We start from the raw sequence: 22,625 nt of genomic DNA on the forward strand, positions 1-22,625 counted from the left end.
TAGGCTGGCTAAGAACTTGACACTGATTCTCTCTTGAACCCAAGAGCTTTCTCCGAGCTACACATGAGTCCTGGTCTGTGGTGCATTCCCTCAGCAGTAGGCTTTATTGTGAGTCCAGCTCTCCTCTTTAATAATAGGTCCCATGTCTCCTGGAGAGCCCCTGCTCCACACCCCACATCCCACCCACCCCACCCTCTCCCACATTTCATACCCATTTGCACATTCTGGATCTGGATTCTCCTAGGTTTAGAAGAGTCATACAAATGGTGTCATCACCGCGGAGGAATGGCGCAGTCCTTGGATAGCAGCATAAGGCCCCTGCTGAAAGTAGTGATGATACCGGGGCATGTGGAAGGAGGGGAATGTCGGGCCGCTCCCCTGCATGGAGCCGGCAATGGCCGACGGGGTCAGAGGCACCCCAAGTCGGCTGTACGGTGGCAAAGAGCCCTGTATAGGGTGAGGAATGGGTGTCGCTATGGATGCTGTGCTGGTGCCGAGAGCAGCGAGGGACTGGGGATGCTGAAATCCAGGAAAAGTGGAAGAAGAAGAGACCCAGGAGCTGAGGGACAAATTATCAGATGTCGTAAAGGCCGACCCTGAAACAAAAAACCACTCATCAGACTAGAACCTCTATTTCAGTGTGCAAATCAAGAATTACATTATCTGTACAGATTGATTTATTTTTTTAGAATATATAGTAGATCTGCAATTTAAAAAGATAAACACGTCAACCATGAGTCAGAACTACCTTTCCAGATAAGAAGATACTATTTATACTATAAGGAAGAGAGAATTTACTAAATAGAAAAAGACTTAACTCATTAGATGGCCTGTATGCTCCTGGAGAATGGTCAAAATACAAGTATTCTGCCTGAAAGGAATAACTGGATTCCCTTTAAAGGAGCTCAGAGGGTACCTGGGTGGCTCAGTTAGTTAAGTGTCTAACTCTTGATTTGGGCTCAGGTCATGATCTCACAGTTTGTGACATCAAGCCCCACGTTGGGCTCTGCACTGACAGCGTGGAACCTGCTTGGGATTCTCTCTCTCCTTTTCTCTTTGACTCTCTCTCTCTCAAAATAAACTAAAAAAAATTTTTAAAAACAAAAGGAGCTACAAATAGCTGGTACCTGTCCTAAACTCTATAGCATCCCTATAAGGAAGGCTGGACATACGAGCCTCAACAAAGCTACTTGGTTTCTAAAGGCCTTGTGAAAACCCACAAGAATGTTTTTCTTTTTCTAGCTTCTTTTTCTAGTTGCAAGAATAATTTTTCCTACATCACAGCATCCACAAATTTAAACAAAAGTTGACGCTGGATTTGCCAGCTGTATAATTACCAGTAGTTCATTTGGATTTAGTTATAAGAGATGTCCTATGTTTTGACAGATTACGCTATTCCATAGAAAGGACATAAAAATATGACAAAGGGCTCTCTCTTCACACAAACATCCCTATGCTCAGCGTGAAGCACCATCTGGTTACTCTTCTCTGGACTCCCAGATGCAGACGGCTCCTCTGTGAGTCTTTGGGACAGAGGAACTTTTCAGTACTCCCCTACTGTCACCGCTGGGGCCACTGCCTCTACATAATGCCCTTCACTAGGAAAATTTTCTTTTTAAAAGGGTTTTACATTTTAGTCATTGGTCCTAATAAGATATTCCTGGAACCTCTTATAAGTGGAACAGATATAGTCCCTGATTTTCGGATGATAAAATTGAGGTTCAGTAAGACTAAAGGATTGCCCCCAAAGTCTAATAGCTCTTTGGTGGTAGATCACAGACAAATAACTCCTGAGCCCTGACTCAGAGGCTGGGTGTCCTTTCATTAGAAAACAAACCACAGGAAACCATCAGGCAGAACAATCACTTAAGACTCAGAGGCAGGGGCCCCTGGGTGGCTCAGACGGTTAAGTGTCTGACTTTGGCTCAGGTCCTGATCTCGCAGTTCTTGAGTTCAAGCCCCGCATCCGGCTCTGTGTTGACAGCTCAGAGCCTGGAGCCTGCTTCAGATGCTGTGTCTCCCTCGCTGTCTGCCCCTCCCCCGCTCACACTCTGTCTGTCTCTCTCAAAAATAAATAAACATTAAAAAAACTAAACAAACGAACAAAAAGACTCAGAGGCAAAATAATGACCTGTATGAAAATCAGGCTCCAGGGCTGCCCCTTCCTCAAGAGACTCCTGAAATACTTTTGGGGCAGACTGCATGCTGAGGACTAGGAGTCTCATCACCTACCTGCCTCTTCCTCATTCTGGGTGCTCTTGCTCCCAGCAGTTACGTAGCCCAAAAGCTGTCTTACCTCGATTCTGTGTTGTCTGAACCTCATCCCCCAGCACATCATCTTCTCCTCCATAGGTACGGATGGGTGAGCGGGCATAGGAATGCTTTTGGATCAGGCTCTCCACACTTTCCCTAGGTTAGAGAATAACAGATCCTAAATAAACTAAAAAGTACTCAGAGATGGAGACGGGTCTTAAAGATAATTTACTAGTCAGTAAAACTATCTTCTCAGCCAAAAGACCCCCCGCTTCAAGAAAGACAACATTCAAAACATGTGTGTTTGTGCCACTGTAGACTGCTTGGAAACATGACATCAGGCATATAAATACAAGCAACCATAACTGCATAGGATAGGAACAATCCCCTGAAATTCTGTAAGATGAAGGACAAAGAGGTGAACAAGAACCTATGACACCAGACTATAGGAATGTAGAGTTTAATGAATGAAAAATGAGTGAATTTCCTATGAGGAGTTGCAATGAATCTCTGACTTCATCGGCTAATGAATATAAAACAAATACCTAACTGATATGAGCTGCACTTATTCAACATCTGATGAAATGCTGGCCAGAAGTTCAGAATATCTTTAGTCATCAAAAGACTCAATACTCACTAATAAATCTAGTAAGTACATAGATTATATGACAATATGGGTAGTTTGGATAATGGACTATTTGAGATTCCTGTTTCTTTAAGATGGAAAATTATAGAAAATCTGTGAAGGACACATAAAATGGCCATTAGGAAATTGAGGCCCCCAAGTAAATTGGTCCACTGACTTTGAAAGTAGTTTTCCTGTTGAAACATAGTCTATCAACTAAAGAATGCAATTAATTTTAAAAGCAAGAATTATTTTGGTATTGACCCATTTGACTTGCTGCACTTGCTGCTGTTAAAAAAAAAAAGTCAGCAAGAATTTAGCCAAAGAGGGGCTCCTGGGTGGCTCAGTCGGTTGAGCATTGACTTCAGCTCAGGTCATGATCTAGCAGTTCATGAGTTCGAGTGTCATGTTGGGCTCTGTGCTAACAGCTCAGAGCCTGGAGCCTGCTTCAGATTCTAGGTCTCCCTCTCTCTTTGCCCCTCCCCTGCTCATGCTCTGTCTCTCTCTCTCTCTCTCTCTCAAAAATAAACAAACATTAAAAAATTTTTTAAATAAAAAAAGAATTTAGCCAAAGAATTTTTCGCCGGAAATGGAAGTTCATAACAGGTAGCTTACACAGTATACAACTCCAGAATAGCTGTAGCCTAAAGACCCTGCATTAACCATCAAAGGACAAAAAAAGAATTAGAAAATTGAAGAAATTGTGTTGAATTAAGAACAAATCAAACACCAAATTTCACATTGAGGGGACAAGGAAAGCAAATAGAATGTCATAATAACTTTCAAAATGTAGTACTTGTCAACATTTCACATAGATATACAGACTTTACTGCTAAAAAAAATATTGACTTATAGTGAATTTGGCCTTCTAAAAAACTTCTATTCTCAGAGTTTCATGAAAGCGTTTTGTCATATTAGGTAGCTTGCAAATGAGGATTTAAAAGCAAGCCTACAAGAAAAGTTAATTCTAGCAACTATCCAGTTACATCTTGGTTTCCAAAAAGTTTTAAAATAAGCATATAGTACCAACCTCAGGCAGTCACAATGACTGGGATCTATACCCAATAGATTCACATATATTTTAAAAAGTGAAACCATTCCATATTTATTGCAATGGAATGAACTCCAAGATATAGTAAGTGAAAAAGTTAACTACAGAAAAAATGTATAAAGTATGCTACCATTTGTGAATTTAATTTTTTTAAATTTATTTATTTATTTTGAGAGAGAATCAGTGAGAGACAGCATGCATGAGCAGGGGAGGGACAAAGAGAGAGAGTGAGAGAGAATCCCAAGCAGGCTCCACACTGCCAGCATGGACCCCGATGTGGGGCTCAAACCCATGAACCATGAGATCATGACCTGAGCCTAAATTAAGAGTTGGATGCTTCATCGACTGAGCCACCCAGGCACCCCACCATTTGTGAATTTAAAACAGGGAATATATATGTTTGCATATGCCTATATATACATAATATATGGAAATAATATTTCCAAAATGTTCCAGTTTCAGAACAGGAAACTGCCTAGAATAGGTCATCTCTGTAGGGTGGAACCAGGGACCTGAGGGACTGGAGAAATGATTCCCAACTTTGTCTTGATTTTCAAACTTGTCACAAATCCATTTGAGACACACATGGAGCTCTTAAAAAAGAAAAATTACATTGAGCTATAATTAATATACAACAAGTGGCACATATTTAAAGTGTACAATTTGACCACTTCGGGCTGATGTGACCATGATACCACTACTACAAGATAAACTACCTAACACCTACAAAAGTTTCCTTATGCCCTTCATGCTCCCTGGTCCCCATCCCAACAAGTTTTGCCAAGGAAACCACTAATATGACTTCTGTCCCTACAGATTAGTTTGCATTTTCTAAAATCATATAAAATGAAATCATATCTCATGTTTCTTTTTTTATCTGGCTTCTTTCCACTCAACATAATTACTTTGAGATTCGTCATTTTGGAGCATATATCAATGGTTCGTTCTTATTCTGAGTAGCATTCTGTTTTCCAAGCCATAGTGTATACTATAGTTTACCTATTCACCTTTTGATCTATATTTGCCTTGTTTCCAATCACTGACCATTACACATGAAACTGCTATCCATATTCATGTGTACTTTTTTTTTTAAAAAGGACATATGCTTTCACATCTCTATCTGTTTCTTCTTGAATGAGTTTTGGTAGTTTTTGTCTTCAAAGAATTTGTCCATCTCATCTAAATTATTGAACTTATAAGTGTTCATAATATTGCTTTTTTTATCCTTCCTTCTGGTATCTGTAGAATCTGTAGTGATGTTACTCCTCTTATTCCTGACAATGGTAATTTGTGTTTTCTCCCTTTGTTTCCTAATCAGTTTGGCTCCAGGATCATCAGTTTTATTAATCTTCTTTGCTTTTGGTCTCACTGATTTTCTCTATTGTTTTCCTGTTTTCTATTTCACTTATTTCTATTCTGATATTTATTATTTCCTGTCTTCCACTTACTTTGGGTTCAATTTTCTCTTCTTTTCCTAGTTCCTTGAGATGGAAGCTGAAGTCATTGATTTGAGACCTTTGTTCACTTCTAAAGTGGGAATGTAGCCTATAACTTTCCTGTTTTAGCGGCATCCTACAAGGTTTTGTGGGCTGTATTTTCATTTTCATTCATTTCAAGACATTTTCTTTTTTTTTTTTTTAAATTTTTAAATATGTTTATTTTAGAGAGTGAGAGAGAAAGCCTAAGCAGGGACGTGGGGAGCGCGGGCAGAGAGAGAGAGAGGGAGACACAGAATTTGAAGCAGGCTCTAGGCTCTAAGCTGTCAGCACAGAGCATGTACAACGTGCAGCTCAAACTCCCAAGGTGCGAGATCATGACCTGAGCCCAACTCAAACACTTAACCGACTGAGCCACCCAGGAGGCCCAGCTCAAGATATTTTCTAATTTCCTTTTTGATATCTCCCATGATCCTTGGGTTATTTAGACATATGTTATTTAGTTTCCAAATGTTTGGGAATCTTCTAGTTATCTTTCTGCTATTGCTTTCTAATAAAATTCCATTGTGGTCAGAGAACATACTTTGTATGGTGACTTGAATGCCTTTAAATTTATTGGGACCCTCTTTTTGTGGCACAGAGTATGGCCTATCTTAGTAAATGCTCTGTGTGCACTTGAAAAGAAAGTATATTCTGCTGATAGAGAATGGAGCATTTTATAAATGTCACTTGGGTCAAGGTGGTTAACAAAATTACTCAAATCTTCTGTATCTCTACCTATTTTCTGTCTACTCATTCTACCAGTTTTTGAAAGAGGGACAGTGAAATCTACAACTATAATTGTGTATTATTCTATTTCTCCTTACAATTCTATCAGTTTTGCTTCATGTACCATACTTTGAAGGTCTCTTAGACACATAAATATGTAGGATTGCATGTTTTCCCCATGAATTAAAACCTTTACAGGCGTACCTCAGAGATGCTGTAGACTCAGTTCCAGAACACCCACAATAAGGCAAATACTGCAATAAAGTCAAATGAATTTTTTGGTTTCCTAGTGCATATAAAAGTTATGTTTACACTACACTGTAGTCTATCAAGTGTGCAATAGCATTATGTCTAAAGAAAATAATATATATACCTTAACTAAAAAATATTTCATTTTTTAAAAATGCTAACCATCATCTGAGCTTTCAGCAAGCCAATCTTTTTGCTTTTCAGGGTGGTGGTTGCTAAAGGTTGGCATGATTATGACAATTTCTTAAAATAAGGCAACAGTGAAGTTTGCCACATAGATTGACTCCTCCTTTCACAAATGATTTCTCTGTAGCATGTGATGCTATTTGATAGCATTTTACCCACGGTGGAATTTATTTCAAAATTGGAATCAATACTCTCAAACCCTTACTGATGCTTCATCAACTAAGTTTATAATATTCTGAATCCTTTGTTGTCATTTCAACAATCTTCACAGCATCTTCAGCAGAAGTAAATTCCATTTCAAGAAACCACTTTCTCTGATCATTCATAAGAAGCACCTCTCATCTGTTAAAGTTTTATCATGAGATTGCAGCAATTCAGTCATATCCTCAGGCTCCACTTCTAAATCTAGTCCTCTTGCTATTTCCACCACATTAGCAATTACTTCCTCCACTGAAGTCTTGAAATCTTCAACTTGCAAAAAATGCAGTATTCACAAATCACAATAAAGTGACATGCGATAAAATGTGGTATGCCTACATCAGTATGAAATGATCTAATTTATCCACGGTAAATTCTTTGCTCTGAAATCTGTGATACTGATGTAGTCACTCCAGTTTTCTTTTGATTGGTGTTAATATAGGTATATTCTTTCCATTGCTTTACTTTCAACTTGTGTCTTTATATATAAAGCACATTTTTTATATGGCAGCATATATTTGGATTTTGCTTTTTAATCCAAACTGACAATCTCTCCCTTTTAATTGAGGTATTTAGTGCATTTATATTTAATGTGATTATAAATATGTTTAGGTTGAAGTCTGTTATCTTTATCACCTATTTGCATCCTACCTTCTCATATGCTATTTACCTTTTCCTTTTTTTTTTTTTTTTGCCTTCTTTTAGGTTGTTTCTTATTATTTCATTTCATCTCCTTTGTTGGTTTATTAGCTATAACTTACTTTTGTTATTTTAGTGGTTTATTTAGTACTTATAGTAAATATTTTTTTACTATAATCTTCTAGGCAACTTGAAGTACACTGTAAGACTTACAATAATATATTTCCATTTCTCCATCTTTTGTGCCATTCTTGTCAAACCTTTTACTTTTACATAAATCCTACATTATATTATTATGGTTAATTTAAACAGTTATTTTATTTTTTTATTTTTTTATTTTTGGGACAGAGAGAGACAGAGCATGAACAGGGGAGGGGCAGAGAGAGAGGGAGGCACAGAATTGGAAACAGGCTCCAGGCTCCGAGCCATCAGCCCAGAGCCTGACACAGAATCGGAAACAGGCTCCAGGCTCCGAGCCATCAGCCCAGAGCCTGACGCGGGGCTCGAACTCACGGACCGCGAGATCGTGACCTGGCTGAAGTTGGACGCTTAACCGACTGCGCCACCCAGGCGCCCCTAAACAGTTATTTTTTAAAAGATATAAATAATATGGGAAAAATTGATCTACTTATCCTTATAGTTACCATTCCCACTGCTCTTCATTTCTCTGTATTGATCCAGATTGACACCTAATCTTCCTTCTACCTGAAGAACTTATTTTAACATATCTGTAGTACAGTTTGATGATGGTGAATTCTTTCAGGTTTTGTATACCTGAAAAATGTCTTCATTTTATTTTTTTTTAAGTTATTTTTGCAGAGTGTAAAATTCTAGGTTGACACATACGTCAAAAATGGTGCTCTACCATCTCATTTACTTTGTTGTCTGACAAGAAATCTACTCTCACCTTATGTTTAATGTAATATGTCTTTAATGTAATACGTCTTTAATTCCCTGGCTTGCTTTCAATTTTTATCTCTTCATCACACTTCTGAGCAATGTGATTATGATGTGCCCTCCCTCATGTTACTTCTTCAAGTTTTTGAGATTGAGTTTGTTGGGCTTCTTTGGATGGTGTTTCCAGTTGTCATTAAATTCTCATTAAACTTGGAAACATTCTGGTTATTATTTCTTAAACATAATTCTTCTCCTATGCCTCAACTCCCATCTACCTTTCAGGGCCTCCAATTATGCATATATTAGACTGCTTAAAGTTTTCCCACAACTAACTGATATTCTTCATTTTTAAAAGTTTCTCTTTGTTCTCTACATTTAATTTTGGATTGTTTCTATTGCTGTGTCTTCAAGTTTACCAGTCTTTTCATCTGCAATGTCTACTGTGTCATTAATCCCATCCAGTGGGATTAATACATTTTATACATTAGATACATTGTAGTTTTCATCTTTAGAATTTTGATTTGAATCTCTTGGACATCTTCCATGTCTGTATTTAGTTTTTTGAATATATAAAATAGTTATAATAATTGCTTTAATGTCTTTGTCTAGTAATTATAATATTTGTGTCAGTTTTATTTTCAACTGATAAATTTATAACCACATTATTGGTCATATTTTCCTTGCATATTTCCTTGCATTTCTGATAATTTTTTATTGGATGCTAGACTATGAATTTTATCTTGTTGGGTGCTGGGTGTTTTTGTATTTCTATAAATATTACTGAGTTTTGTTCTGGAATATAATTAAGTTACTCGGAAATAATTTGATCCTTTTGGGTCTTGCTTTCAAGATATCTGAGGGAAGACTGGAACACTGTTTAGTCTAGGATTAAATTTTCCTCACTACTGACGCAAAACCTTTCTGAGAATTCTATCAAATGTCCTGCAAATCACAAGGTTTTCTAGTCTACCCGTTAGATGCTAGAACAGGCACTATTCCCACCCTTGTGTAAATACTAGGCAGTGTTTCCTCTAATCTTTTCAAGTATTTTATTTTTTCTTTTTAATATAATTTATTGTCAAATTGGCTTACATACAACACCCAGTGCTCATCCCAACAAGTGCCCTCCTCAATGCCCATCACCCATTTTCCCTATCCCCCCTCCCCCCCCCCCCCCCCGTTCACCCTCAGTTTGTTCTCTCTCTGTATTTAAGAATCTCCTGTGGCTTGCCTCCCTCCCTCCCTCCCTCCCTCCCTCCCTCCCTGTAACTATTTTTTTCCCCTTCCCTTCTCTCATGGTCTTCTTTTAAGTTTCTCAAGATCCACATATGAGTGAAAACATATGATATCTTTCCTCTCTGACTGACTTATTTCACTCAGCATAATACTACTCCAGTTCCATCCATGTTGCTGCAAATGGCATGATTTCATTCTTTCTCATTTCCAGGTAGTATTCTATTGTATATATAAACCACATCTTCTTTATCCATTCATAAGTTGATGGACATTTAGGCTCTTTTATAAACTGGCTATTTATAGTACTGGCTATTTATTGTTGATAGTGCTGCTATAAACATTGGGGTACATAATCAGCACTATAAATCAGCACTCCTGTATCCCTTGGGTAAATTCCCAGTAGTGCTATTGCTGAGTTGTAGGGTAATTCTATTTTTCATTTTTTTTGACGAACCCCTACACTGTTTTCCAGAGTGGCTGCACTAGTTTGCATTCCCACCAACAGTGCCTTTTCAGATTTTCTACTCCCAGCCTCTGGTAGTTTCCTCAGATGCATATGCTAATCAGATCTCAGCTGAACACTCAAGAGGGATCCCAAGGGATCCCCTGAAGATCTCTGCAGTTCTCCTATCCTATAATCTATCCTGTGGATTCTCAATGTTTTAGTCTTATCAGACTCTAAGCTCCTACTGCTAACCTCAGGAAATCTGCCAAGCTCTGCCTGTATTCTCCATCTTTGTGCCATGACCTAGATACTCTCTTAGACTATAAAGCTGGTGCCATCATAAGGCTTACCTCATTTAATTCCCATCCCTTGGGGATTACTGTCTTTTGTTGCCTAGTGTCCAATGTCATAAAAAATGTTTCATATATTTCGTGTGTTTCTTAGTTATTTAAGGCAAGAGAGTATACTTGCTACTTTACCAGAAGCAAAGTCCCTCCTGGGGATCTTCTGAAAATTCCAAATCCCAGGCCACACACACAGACTAAGTAAACCACAATCTCTTGGGGTGGGACCCAGACTACAGTAATTGTCAAAGCTCCCCAAGTGACTCCAATGGGCACACAAGTTCAGGAACAGAGGAGTGGTATGTGATGGATGCTTTTTGCCATATACTCCTCTGTACCGTTTGAACTTTGGGCATATGTATTGTTTACTCAAAATTAATAGAAATTATAAAAATATCATGAAAATACTACCCTACCAATGAACACAAAGAACTGCCGAACTAACATCAATACTTGGTAGATTTACTATAATGAATTGATAAAAATTGTCATTAACATGCTGATTTTTTAATATAGTAAATGCACTGAAGGTAGAGAGTAGTATATTGGAAATGTCATGGGCTTTAAAATCATTTATCAAATGGATGAATGGAGAGATGAGTAGGTGGACCACCTAGAACTATTTTTACATTCTAGTTTTGTTACTTCCTTAACCTCTCTTCATCTGTAAATTGAGAAGAATACTAGCCTTACAGGGCCACTAATCCAGCCAAAAAATATTTATCGAGTACCTATTATGAACAAGGCACTATTCTATAGCAGTAAGCAAACATAAAAATCCCTAACAGGGAAGGAGGCTCAAGAGGAGAGAGAGAGAGAGACATTAAGAAAAATATGAAGCACATTAGATAATGATAATAGTGCTATGGAAGAATAAAGCAGGGACTAGTGCTAAGAATGGTAACTATGGGGATTAAATATGATAAGGTATTTGCACTGGCCAAAACGGTGTCTGGCACATAGGAGGTACGTAGTAACCTATAAAAGTATACCTAAAGCAGGTAAAATATTTTGTTTTCTTAGATTATATTTTTCTCCAATTTATCTACCCATCTGAATCATCTTAATTCAGAGCAATGAGATCCAAATTAGAGGATTCTTCTTGTTGACAGAATATTAAAGTCAGCAGAGAACTTGACTAGAGTGTTATTTGCAGTATTTAAAAAAAAATTAATGTTTTATTTATTTTTGAGAGACAGAGCGCAACCAGGGGAGGAACAGAGAGAGAGGAAGACACAGAATCTGAAACAGGTTTCAGGCTCTGAGCTGTCAGCACACAGCCCGACGTGGGGCTCGGACCCACAAACCGTGAGATCATGACCTGAGCCGATGTCGGATGCTTAACCCACTGAGCCACCCCGGCGCCCCTATCTGAAGTTCTATAAAATTATACCTATCATAAAAGGTAAAATGTTAAGCTTAAGTGAGTCCATATCGCTTGTTTAAAAGTGTGACCTATTTTTAAAAATCTCTTGTACAGACTTGTTTAATCCTCTGAGTTAGACTTGTTGAAATGAAAATAGTTTATCATGTACTAAAAGGCACCAGTAAATATATTAAATGCAGAAGTTAATAGAAAAGGATAATTTGGCAGGACAGGGACCCTAATTAACCAATTCCCAACTGTCACATATTTTAGCTTTTATATGTCCACACTCTGGTAACATTGGACCCCCACAACCTTAACAGCAGATGTCACTTACTCAAGGACTTATTTTACTACAATATTAGAGCGTTACTGTCTTTTGGGGTAACCTGGGTCATTAAGAAAATAGTCAAGTAAGCTTAGCAATCCTTAAAATTAAAAGTATAACATACATTCAAGCGGATGTCCTTTTAGTCTGAGCCATGTGTCATACAGTTAATATTTAAAATGAACATAGGTGGTTATTTTCACCAAGGAACTTGCTTCAGATACCCTAGAAAACATTTTCTCTTTGTGTAGTTAAAAGGAATGGCCATCAATAGGCCCATTATGGATGGTATATCTCTGAGATATATGCCTCTCCCCATCCTATTCATATAAGCTGTTCTATCCAAGCATTTAAATTCAGAAACAAAATGCAGTATTTGTTTCTCTAAAAATATCCTTGCATAAAATCACTTAAACATCTTTCACATACACAACCTGATAAATCATTTCCCAAATAACATAACGAGTCACTGCCTTATAAAATACCTTGCTTTCCTATAAGAAGAACATTATATTCACTTTGTCCTTGGTAGATCACTAGTATCATTACTTATTTTCATCTCTAGGAGGGAGAAGAAAAAAGGATTTTATCGAAGTGATTTACTTGTGTCAGGCCTGGAAGTGAATGAAAGCAATGGCAGGTCTTATATAAAGGGTGCCATAATTGAATTATTGCCTTTTAAGTGATTGAAAACAGTGGTGCAATATCAGGGCCATCTCTTCGAAGATGTTGCAAAGAGTAGACAGCCCCCATTCTTTATGTCTAATCCCTGTTTCTAGCAGAATGAAAAGTGCAAAGAACCTGTTTAGGCCTAGAAGCCCTATTGCAAGGACTTCTAAAATACTGTACCCTGAAAAATAAGGGATGACTCACCTAATGGGTTAAGTGATTTAGATATCACAAGCTATGAGTGTCTTGTAATGCTCAGTTCTCTTATAGCCTAAAGAAAGAGACTGTAACTTTAGTAGGCTCCCTTTGGATCTAGTAGATAAATAAAATGGGTACCTTTACTGAAGTATCATTACCAGCCTTTCTAAAAATCTAACATTAAATTATTTTTCTAGGTAAGAGAAATACATTATTACTTTAGGTATGTCTAAAAGATCTCTTTTGACTATAATGTAACCATCAATCCCAAGAATAACATACATGTGAGAGATACTATCATAGCCAGAAGGTGGGCAAGATAAAGGGTAGCTACAATGATGATGTTGATATCCTGCCAAAATGTTTGGACCTGTCTGAAGTCACTGTTTGTTCAAACCCCAAACAAGCAAAACCAAAACACTCTATGAGTATTGGAACTGACTGCCCATTATCTACCTCTGAAACTAGAGTGCAAATTTCTCAAGGTTCAAAAAGCAAAACCTTCCTTTTTCCCTCACATTCTCCTTTGCACCACCACTATATTTAATATATTCTTCTTTTACTATACTTTCTAGATTGATCACAATCATGTGCTTGCATGACTGTCTCTACTACTGCACCATTGGCCCTTGAACAAAGAGAGAATAATACTTAATCTAGGCAGTGGTTCTCAAATTTTAGTGTGTATTAAGAACTGAATGTCTGTGTCCCCCCCAAAATTCACCTGTTGACATCTTAACTCCCAATTTGATGGAATTAGGAGGTAGGGCTTTCTGTGGCTTTCTGCTTTTCAGTCATGTGAGGACACACTGAGAAGATGGCTATGGCTGCTGACCCAGAGACCATACCTAGAGAACCACTGCCCTAATGTGGTGGTTACAAGTATGCTTGGTGGGAACCTGCTTAGCTTGAATCCTAGCTCTGCCACTTGCTAGTTGTGTGCTTGTGGGCAAATTACTTCACTTCTCCACACCTCAGTTTCCTCATCTGTAAAATGAGAATATTAATATGGTCTAGCTCTTAAGGTTATTATTAAGATTCAATGATTTAATACACATAGAGAACTTATATTGGTACCTGGGATATAATAAGCATTCAATAAATGTTTACAGATAAAAACAAAATTCTTGTTGTTATTATTGGGTATCAAGATTGTGTGTTCCTAAAGCTGGTTACAGAGTCATAATCATTTTAGATGAAGTTAGGACTTCCAGTAGCTATAACTTGCCATGCTTCACTGAAGCCATCTTACACTATACATGTCAGGGAGAAAATTAAATATTATTTCAATTTATATTCTAACTTTCTCTCCTAAATACACACCTGGAAAAAAACTATGTTTAGGGAGAAAATTTCAAGTCCACTAAAATCAATTCTAATCTCTAAGAAATAAAATATTTAAAGTTGTTCAAGCTTATATCGTCTTCCTGAGCCTTTGTAAATAAGTCCTTGTCACAAAGATTTTCCCAAAGATTTATGCAGATAATGTTATAAATTACTGGAAGACAATCTATCATCAATATCTGTAGCTTCCACAAAGTACTTAATAAATGAGAACTTTACATAATATAATTTAAGATGTATTATAAATCGTTAATTTTAATTTGAGAACTGAAATGTATAATACAATCCATTTTGGAAAAACAAAATAACTTTAATTTTTTAAAAAGCTTTTAGACTCCAGTTTATTATTATTTATTTCACTTAATCCTACTGGTTTTTCTTTTCAGTGGTAATATGCATTTCTGTTTTTATATCATCATTAGCAACTTAAGTAAACTGGACCAATGAAAAAACCCCCAAAACTATTGTGCTTAGTTTCTAAGTCTTACAGCTGTGACAACTAGAAGAAAGGTCTCAAGCAAAGTACAGATCACTCAGCCTCTAAATACACATTAGTAAATTGTGAGGCAGGGAACAAATATCCTTCATACACAGATACAAAATTACAAGCAGGTAAAAAACGAGGACAATTCACAGCTAAATGCCAATTGTGAATAACTCTGCGACTCTAACTACCTGAGTCACCGGTTTAACACTGCTGTATAAAAGAAATGCTTTCTCTTAGAAACTGTGGATAAATGAGTTAACGTTTTAAGGACGGAAACACCGCTTGATAGTTAAAGGAATTCTGTGGTAACTATAAGTTGAAAAAAATTAATTCTGTTAAAAGCCATCCCTTTTTTTTTTAATTTTTCAATATTTATTTTTGAGAGAGACAGAGACAGAATGTGAGTGGGTTAGGGGCAGAGAGAGAGGGAGACACAGAACCTGAAGCAGGCTCCAGGCTCTGAGCTGTCAGCACAGAGCCCGACGCGGGGCTCGAACTCACAAACCGCGAGGTCATGACCTGAGCCGAAGTCGGACGCTCAACCGACTGAGCCACCCAGGCACCCCCATCCCTTCCTTTTTGAAGTTGTTGTCAACAGATTATTTTACTTTATTCAACTAAGAGATTTTATTTGAAAGCAGACTTTAATCCAGTCACCAAAGAAAATCGCTTTCCTTTTATGCATTCAGGCTCTTATACTAAGTCTCCTCACTGGAGATGACTTTTTTGTCTGTCTTAAATTCAAGTTAGTTAACATACAAGTGTCGTCTTGGCTTCAGGAATAGAACCCAGTGATTCATCACTTATGTATAACACCCAGTGCTCATCCCAACAAGTGCTCTCCTTAATGCCCATCACAAATTTAGCCCATCCCCCCACCCACCTCCCAGCAACCCTCAGTTTGTTTTCCATATTTAAGAGTCTCTTATAGTTTGCCTCCCTGTTTTTATCTTCTTTTTCCTTCCCTTCCCCTAAGATCATCTGTTGTGTTTCTTAAATTCCACATATGAGTGAAATCATATAACTGTTTCTTTCCTATGAAGCTGTGTGATCAGATTCCTCATCTGTATCTGGGCTTTGATTCCTTCTACAAAATGAGGGGGTGGTAGGGAACGAGGAGGCTGGATTAGATGATCTCTAAGATTCATATGGCTCTAACAATTTATGAATCCTTAAATATGTAAAAAGGAAAAATTAAAAACAGCCATTTTGAAAAAGTCCATTAGTTGTAAAGAACCCTGGGTTCTAACCCCAGATCTACTAACTAACTGTGTGACCTGAGCAAATCACTTGCAGACTCTGGGCCCTCGTCGCTTCGTTGGTGTAATGACAGATTAATTGGATGGCTCCCCAAATCTTTCCAGCCCCAAAATACATACTTCCTAGAAAGCTAGGTTTAAGGTGGTTTTTTTGGAAGTTCAACTGCAAAATGTCATGGCACACAGGTATGAATACAATTTAAAATATTTTTCTCATGTTTTACTCTGTGTTTAAGAAAGAATGAACTATATACCAATAATTAAAAATAAAGTCATTTTCACTTATACAAGATTGGAGTATCATATGTTGCTCAACAGTCTCAGAGATAAAATTCAATTTTTAACTCTGATTTCTGTCTCTTCATTCTGAGCAACGTCATATTCCTGGGGCCTGTCCCTCTATGCAGAGGTGATACAGAGGTCCTCTGTCCTCCCCTACTGCAGAAGCCCTGGCCTGCTCTGTGGCTCCTGTGACAGAAAGTGGGCCCCAGGGGAACAGTGAAGGTCTCTGGGAGCAGGGGCAGATCCAAAGGGCAGAGACTATTGTTATTAGCTTTTGCCATTTACTATTTTTAGCATGTTTATTTGCAAGTATCTTGATATGCCACTGCCGTCAATATCCAAGGAGGGTTTTTTTTGGATTTGTTTTGTTTTAGCAGGCTTCATTAAAACTCTGTTTCAGTTTTACTTCATCACAGACACTCTGGAGTGTGCCTTTTAAGAGTGTCCATAAGACTCAGGGATAGTTGTACTCGTGAAAGATTAAGGGAATTAGCAAACTTTATGAGCCATAACCAATTCTCTATTCAACTCAGCTGAAGTTTAATCTATTTATTTTCTTAGCTAGTATAGTCCCGTCCTCCCAATATACATATTTCTCTCCTTTGCCTAAATCTATTCTGTTGGTGTTCTCTAAAGATAGGATATGAGAGTGATCTGAGAACTTACGTTGTTGGCTATCTGGGTAACAGCTATTAGGCTGAAGTAACCACTTCCAAAATGCCTGACTGCAGGAGCACTGACTGTCACAGTTTTCTTTTTTCCAAAGCTAGCCCAAATGCTTAGAAGAAAGCCCACATACCAGCAGATATCCTAAGTAGGGGAAAGTGAAGACAGAGAGGAAACATGAACTAATTGCACAAAAGTATACTGCATTAGTCTTGCTCTAGACCAATCCTCAAGAAAAAGATAACTATTACATCCAAAATTCAAAGGTAGCGGAGGATTTTTAAAGAAATACTTCTATCGGACATCTGGAAAGAGTACTGAGCATCACATCCATTCCGCTCTACCACTGAGTCCATCAAAACGGTGTGAGTGCCAGCTGTCTGGAGGGGACCCAGGATGTAGACACAGTCCTCACATTTCACTTCACCCGCAGATTGCCACCTCTCCGACTCTACAGTTATCAGCACCGCTTTTAATTCAAAAATGATTCCACCGGGAAGCTTACAAGAATTCAGCGTAGGGAGAGTCTTGGATTATACGCCAACAACTACTCCCTATAAGGAAGCATGAAGTACAAGAAGAGCAAATGAGTAAAGTTTCAAAGGACTGATACCACCTTCTTTCTGTTCCTTAACAACATCTATGAGTGAAGGAAACAGGGACACAACAAGTCCAGATAACCCTCTTCTGGGAAGTAGGGATGCCCCTCTGTCTTTTGATCAAGGACAATTAACAACAAAGGAAAAAGAAGGAAATCTTTTGGTCATTCCAGAAAAAAAGACTAAGTCATTTAAATGGACAGGAATATTAGATGGCCATCAGAGTGTGAAAGTGACATTTTATATCAGGAGACAATAACAGCATAATTAAGATATGACAGGAAAGAAATGTGAGGCAAGGATTATCTACCAAATCAAACCGACTTTCACAAATAAAGGCCACACACTGTAATGTGCATGCAAAAGACAAGGAATATTGGCCCCACAAGCCTTTCTAGAGGAATCTAGTAGGAAAAAAGAGCCTCAGACAATCAAAATGACTGGGAAACACTGATATAAAATGGATCAGTGGGCATTAAATCTAGATTTACTTGAAGAACTAAGATTAAGCCATAAAAAAGAATATGGGGGTGACTGGGTGGCTCAGTCGGTTAAGCATCTGACTTCAGCCCAGGTCATGATCTCATGGTTTGTGACTGCAAGCCCTGCACTGGGCTCTGTGCTGACAGCTCAGGGCCTAGAGCCTACTTCAGATTCTGTGTCTCCTTCGCTTTCTGCTCCTCCCCTGCTCATTCTCTCTCTCAAAAGTAAATAAACTTTAAAAATTTTTAAAAATAAAAATAAATTTTAAAAATCTTTAATAAGTAAATAAAAAAGAATACACTGTGTAATGAACATATACTCTGACAGGTAAATCAAGTAAAATTCTCAAGAATGGGAGGAGAATGGGGAGGGAAGATGCTAAGTAGAATAAGGTTTTAATTATTTATTAACTGAGATTAAAGGAATATTACTTCCAAGGCTTAAAAATAGAGAAAATGAGGGGAAAAAATAAGCTACTAGTTAATTTCAATACTGCTTACAGTAGGGGACCTAGAGAAAATTAGAAAGGGGAGACTAGGAATTTTTTTAAAATATTAGTGTACAGGAAGACAAAGTAAGAGTACAAACCTTCATAGTTATCAAAAAATTATAAAAAAGAAAGGTTGCTAATAAAATAGACCACATAGTAAAAGATTATTCACATAAAAGCCTTATTTATCTATTTAAATATAACAAAGCAATACAACTGAACTGAACTCCAATGTATTAATATGTATATCACATATATATTTTATACTCACATAGTATAGAGGTAGAAAATGTGTAGAGTATGTTAATATTTAAGAAAAGAAGGAAGTCAGGGCACCTGGGTGGCTTAGTCAGTTAAGCGTCTGACTCTTAATTTCTGCTCAGGTCATGATCTCACGGTTCCTGAGGTCAAGCCCTGGGTCAGGTTCTGCACTGACAGGGCAGAGCCTGCTTGGGATTCTGTCTCTCCCTCTCTCTCTGCCCTTCCCTTTCTCTCTCTCAAAATAAATATATAAACTTTAAACAAAAAAGAAAAAGAGGAAAAAATATAAATATGTATCTTCTTAAAGTAAAAAACACAAAAAACAGTGCTTTTTTTTTTTAATGGTTACTTATAGGAGAAGGAGGAAATACGGTGGAAAGGATAGGATAGAATCTTGACACCTCTGAATAAGCCACATTCTGTAGATCTGTCTTGAAACTACATAAATCATTTACTAAGTAATCGTGTAAGAAAATTACATTTTTAATTAAAAAAAAAACCAGGAAATACAATAAAACAAATGAACCTAAATGTGTATCATTGGGTAGTAAGCATAACTACATAGAGGAATGATTCCAAGTGACTTCAAAATACTCTAATAGTAAAATACGGAAAAGAAACTAAACAAACAAGCTAAAAACAAACACCCTAGTAGAATCTACACTAAGGACACAAAGAACCACAACAAGAATTTTAGCTATTTTTAGGTGCCATGTTGTTGGAGGTATGTGATATGTGTATTGTGAGATCGCTGAGTAACTACATACTGTGAGATAAAGCACATGAGTAATGACAGAACAGTCTATCGTTTCCCTCATTAGTGAGAACTGGATTCTCAGCATGAGAGAAAAGATACAGGTGTAAGGTCAAAGAAGTTAAATAAAGCCTTATCACCCTGAATTTAAATGGAAAGTATTTGTTTGAACTCATGGTGGATTTTCTTTTTTTTTTTAACATTCATTCATTTTCGAGAGACAGAGTGTGAGGGAGGGAGGGGCAGAGAGAGAGGGAAGACACAGAATCTAAAGCAGGCTCCAGGCTCCCCACTGTCAGCACAGAGCCTGATGTGGGGCTCAAGCCCACAAACTGTGAGATCATGACCTGAGCCAAAGTCGGGTGCTTAACCGACAGCCATCCAGGCGCTCTATGATTTTATCTTTAATGCCCACGTGTGTGCACACACCCTTCAAACTGAAAGCATAAGTGGAAAGGTGGAGGCTCACATTTTACTTATTTGAAGTTTGAGTACCTGATTCTTACACATTTCAAATACATCATTTTGCCATTTTAAAATGTGAATCTGAAAAATATTCAAAAAAATATTTTCTAATTCCCTAACAATAAACTGGATGAGGATGTGTTAGGAGTCTTTCTAACACCTGCTTTCCCAAAAGCCTTTTATACTGTTCTCTAAAGGCCCTGAAAGTTTCTGGTGCTTGGGGAGAAAAAAAAAAAATTACAGCCTATTTTCCAATTCTTCATCATAGCTGAGGTACAAAATTAGAAAATGGGTAACAATACCATAAGTGATTGAAATCTGCAGAAATTCTTAGAAAGTATGCATATCCAGGCTGTTACTTGGTTACCCTACTCTGTCATCTTTCTTCTGGCTTGAACTACACCTGCTAAAATGCCCCTGCGAGCACGTCTCAACCACCACGGCAAAGACAGGAAGGATAAGGTGTTGGCAGAGATCAGATCTCGCCAGTTTTGTCGACAGGCTCAAAGCAAAATTCTGAGTTTCTTCATTTCAACCCACATAGAGGAAAGATCATCCTATGGATATAAAATTGCTGGGTAGGAGTTTTCCCCGCTGCTAATATTTCCACCGCCCCTTAAAGCTCTAAGCCGGGAATCCTCAGACTTTTTCTAAAAAAGCCAAACAGTAAATGTTTAAAGCTTCACATGCTTTATGGTCTCTGTCAGATATACCCAGCTCGGTCACTGTAGCATGAAAGCAGCCACATGCAATACATGAACAGAAAAATGTGATTTTCCTCCAGTAAAACTTGATTTATAGACAACAAGACTTAATTTCATATTCTTTTGCATGTCACGAAGTATTATGTTTCTAATTTTTTCAACCGCTGAAAAAGGTAAAGACCATTCTTACCTTGCGGCCTCTCCCAAACAGGTGGCAGATAGCTGTTTGCCAACCCCTGCTCTAAGCCGCTTACCTGATGAGAGATAGGCCCCACTGACCCTGCACCGCTTCTAATGAACACCTTACTGCCTCAGCTCTCTACAAGCAAGCTGAGAGCTGTGTTAGGACCAAACATCACTTTCTTTTTGAAACTGTAAGTCATCACAAAAGACACAGAAATTGTCCACAAAATATGAGCCTCTTTAGCAAAGCTGCCAAAACACTGGCTGCTCTGTGGCTTGATGCAGATGAAACTTCCATCAATTCCCAGAATATCAGATTTGCGACTTTCCTGAAGTTTCCTTCCTCATCTAAATTAATACAGTGGCTTTGAGCTCTGAGCGAAAAGGCCTGATTCCTTCTGGGCTTCTGTCCAAATTTCATGTGTTTGAAAGTTGTATTCAGTGCCAGGGGATTTTAAACTTATTTTATAGAGACTTTCAGTATGCATCCTGAATGAATAAGGTGAGATAAGCCTATGTATTTAATTCTCTGCCCCACTGACATGACTGAGAAAACAGGAAATCAGGTAGAATGCCAAATGCACGGTTTAGCCACAAACAGGAGAGGAGTGAGGGAAGCACCAAGCAGCGTGTCAGGCATCACTGGCAAGCTAGCTGGGGAGGGAATAAAGGGAAGTCCTCGGTCAGAGCTTCACCTAAACCCCACCTTGGAGCAGCAGAGATGAATGATAAAGCCAGGTCTGTGAACAGCTGACAAGGAGCGGATTCTCACGCTCTGGAGGCTAGGACTAAGGAATCCCAGAGCGAGGCTCTCAGCTAACCCGGGGTGGTTACGGTACACTGAACGCCGTGGGCCCATGGCCGTGGCTGGCTCTGCTCACTCTGACTCTGGAGGAGGGCTGCAAGGCTGCTCTGCCGGGCTGGTTGGAGGAGGTGCTAACTTCTAGCCGCTGAGGCAGACTGAGAGGGGAGCTCAGTCACTGCACGGTGAAAACTCCCTTTCCTACATTCCCTCCCCCCCCCCCAATCCACCTGCCACAACTCCGTACCCCAAACAGAATAATTATACTTCCACAGTGGAAATATTATAAAAAATTTAAATTATCACCCTATTCTTGGGTCTGTACCTGAAAGATTTAACAAAGATCCACAAGCTTTTATTCAAAATTAATCTCAACTCCCTAACACTAAGCAATCAGATATCCCATTCTGTAGATGAGCTGGGGAAAAGTAATTGGACATTAACAAAACATTCGGCATTTCAAAAGAAGAAAACTAATTTTAAAAACAGGACAAGGGGCACCTGGATGGCTCAGCCAGTTAAACATCTGACTCTTGATTTCAGCACAGGTCACGATCTCAGGGTGTATGGGATAGAGCCGTGCGTCGGGCTCTGTGCTGATGGTGCAGAGCCTGCTTGGGATTCTCTCTCTCTGTCACCCTCTCTCTCTGACCTCCCCTGCTCATGCTCGTGTTCTCTCTCTCTCAAAATAAATAAATAAACTTAAAAAAAATAAATAAAAGATAAAAGCAGAACAAGTGCTCTCTTCTGAAACAGACTAGTTTCAAGAAACAGGAAGAAATATTTTAGTGTCTAATATATATTTTCAAATTTTCAGCAAGATTTAAGAACTAACAAAACAAAACAAGCACTAACGGGCATGAAAAGGAAACCATCGGGATGCGTAAGTATACTCAGAATGTCAAAGTAACAATAACCACATCCTAAAAGAACTCAGAACGCAGAACACTGGATGCTG

General features: G+C 38.2%; 1 protein-coding gene across 1 annotated transcript in view; it reads right to left on the bottom strand.

The window, feature by feature from the left end:
• Positions 1-216: 216 nt before the first annotated feature.
• The window catches only part of TBX20 (T-box transcription factor 20), a 56,436-nt gene continuing 34,027 nt past the window's right edge, over positions 217-22,625 (bottom strand). The window contains exons 7-8 of the mRNA XM_047849549.1: positions 2,297-2,409; positions 217-596 (exon numbers count right to left, since the gene is read on the bottom strand). Coding sequence (XP_047705505.1) covers positions 256-596; positions 2,297-2,409 — 454 coding nt within the window. The 3' untranslated portion in view covers positions 217-255. The remainder of the gene's footprint in view (positions 597-2,296; positions 2,410-22,625) is intronic.

Source organism: Prionailurus viverrinus, chromosome A2 (assembly GCF_022837055.1).
Source record: "Prionailurus viverrinus isolate Anna chromosome A2, UM_Priviv_1.0, whole genome shotgun sequence".
NCBI classification, from domain to species: Eukaryota; Metazoa; Chordata; class Mammalia; order Carnivora; family Felidae; genus Prionailurus; species Prionailurus viverrinus.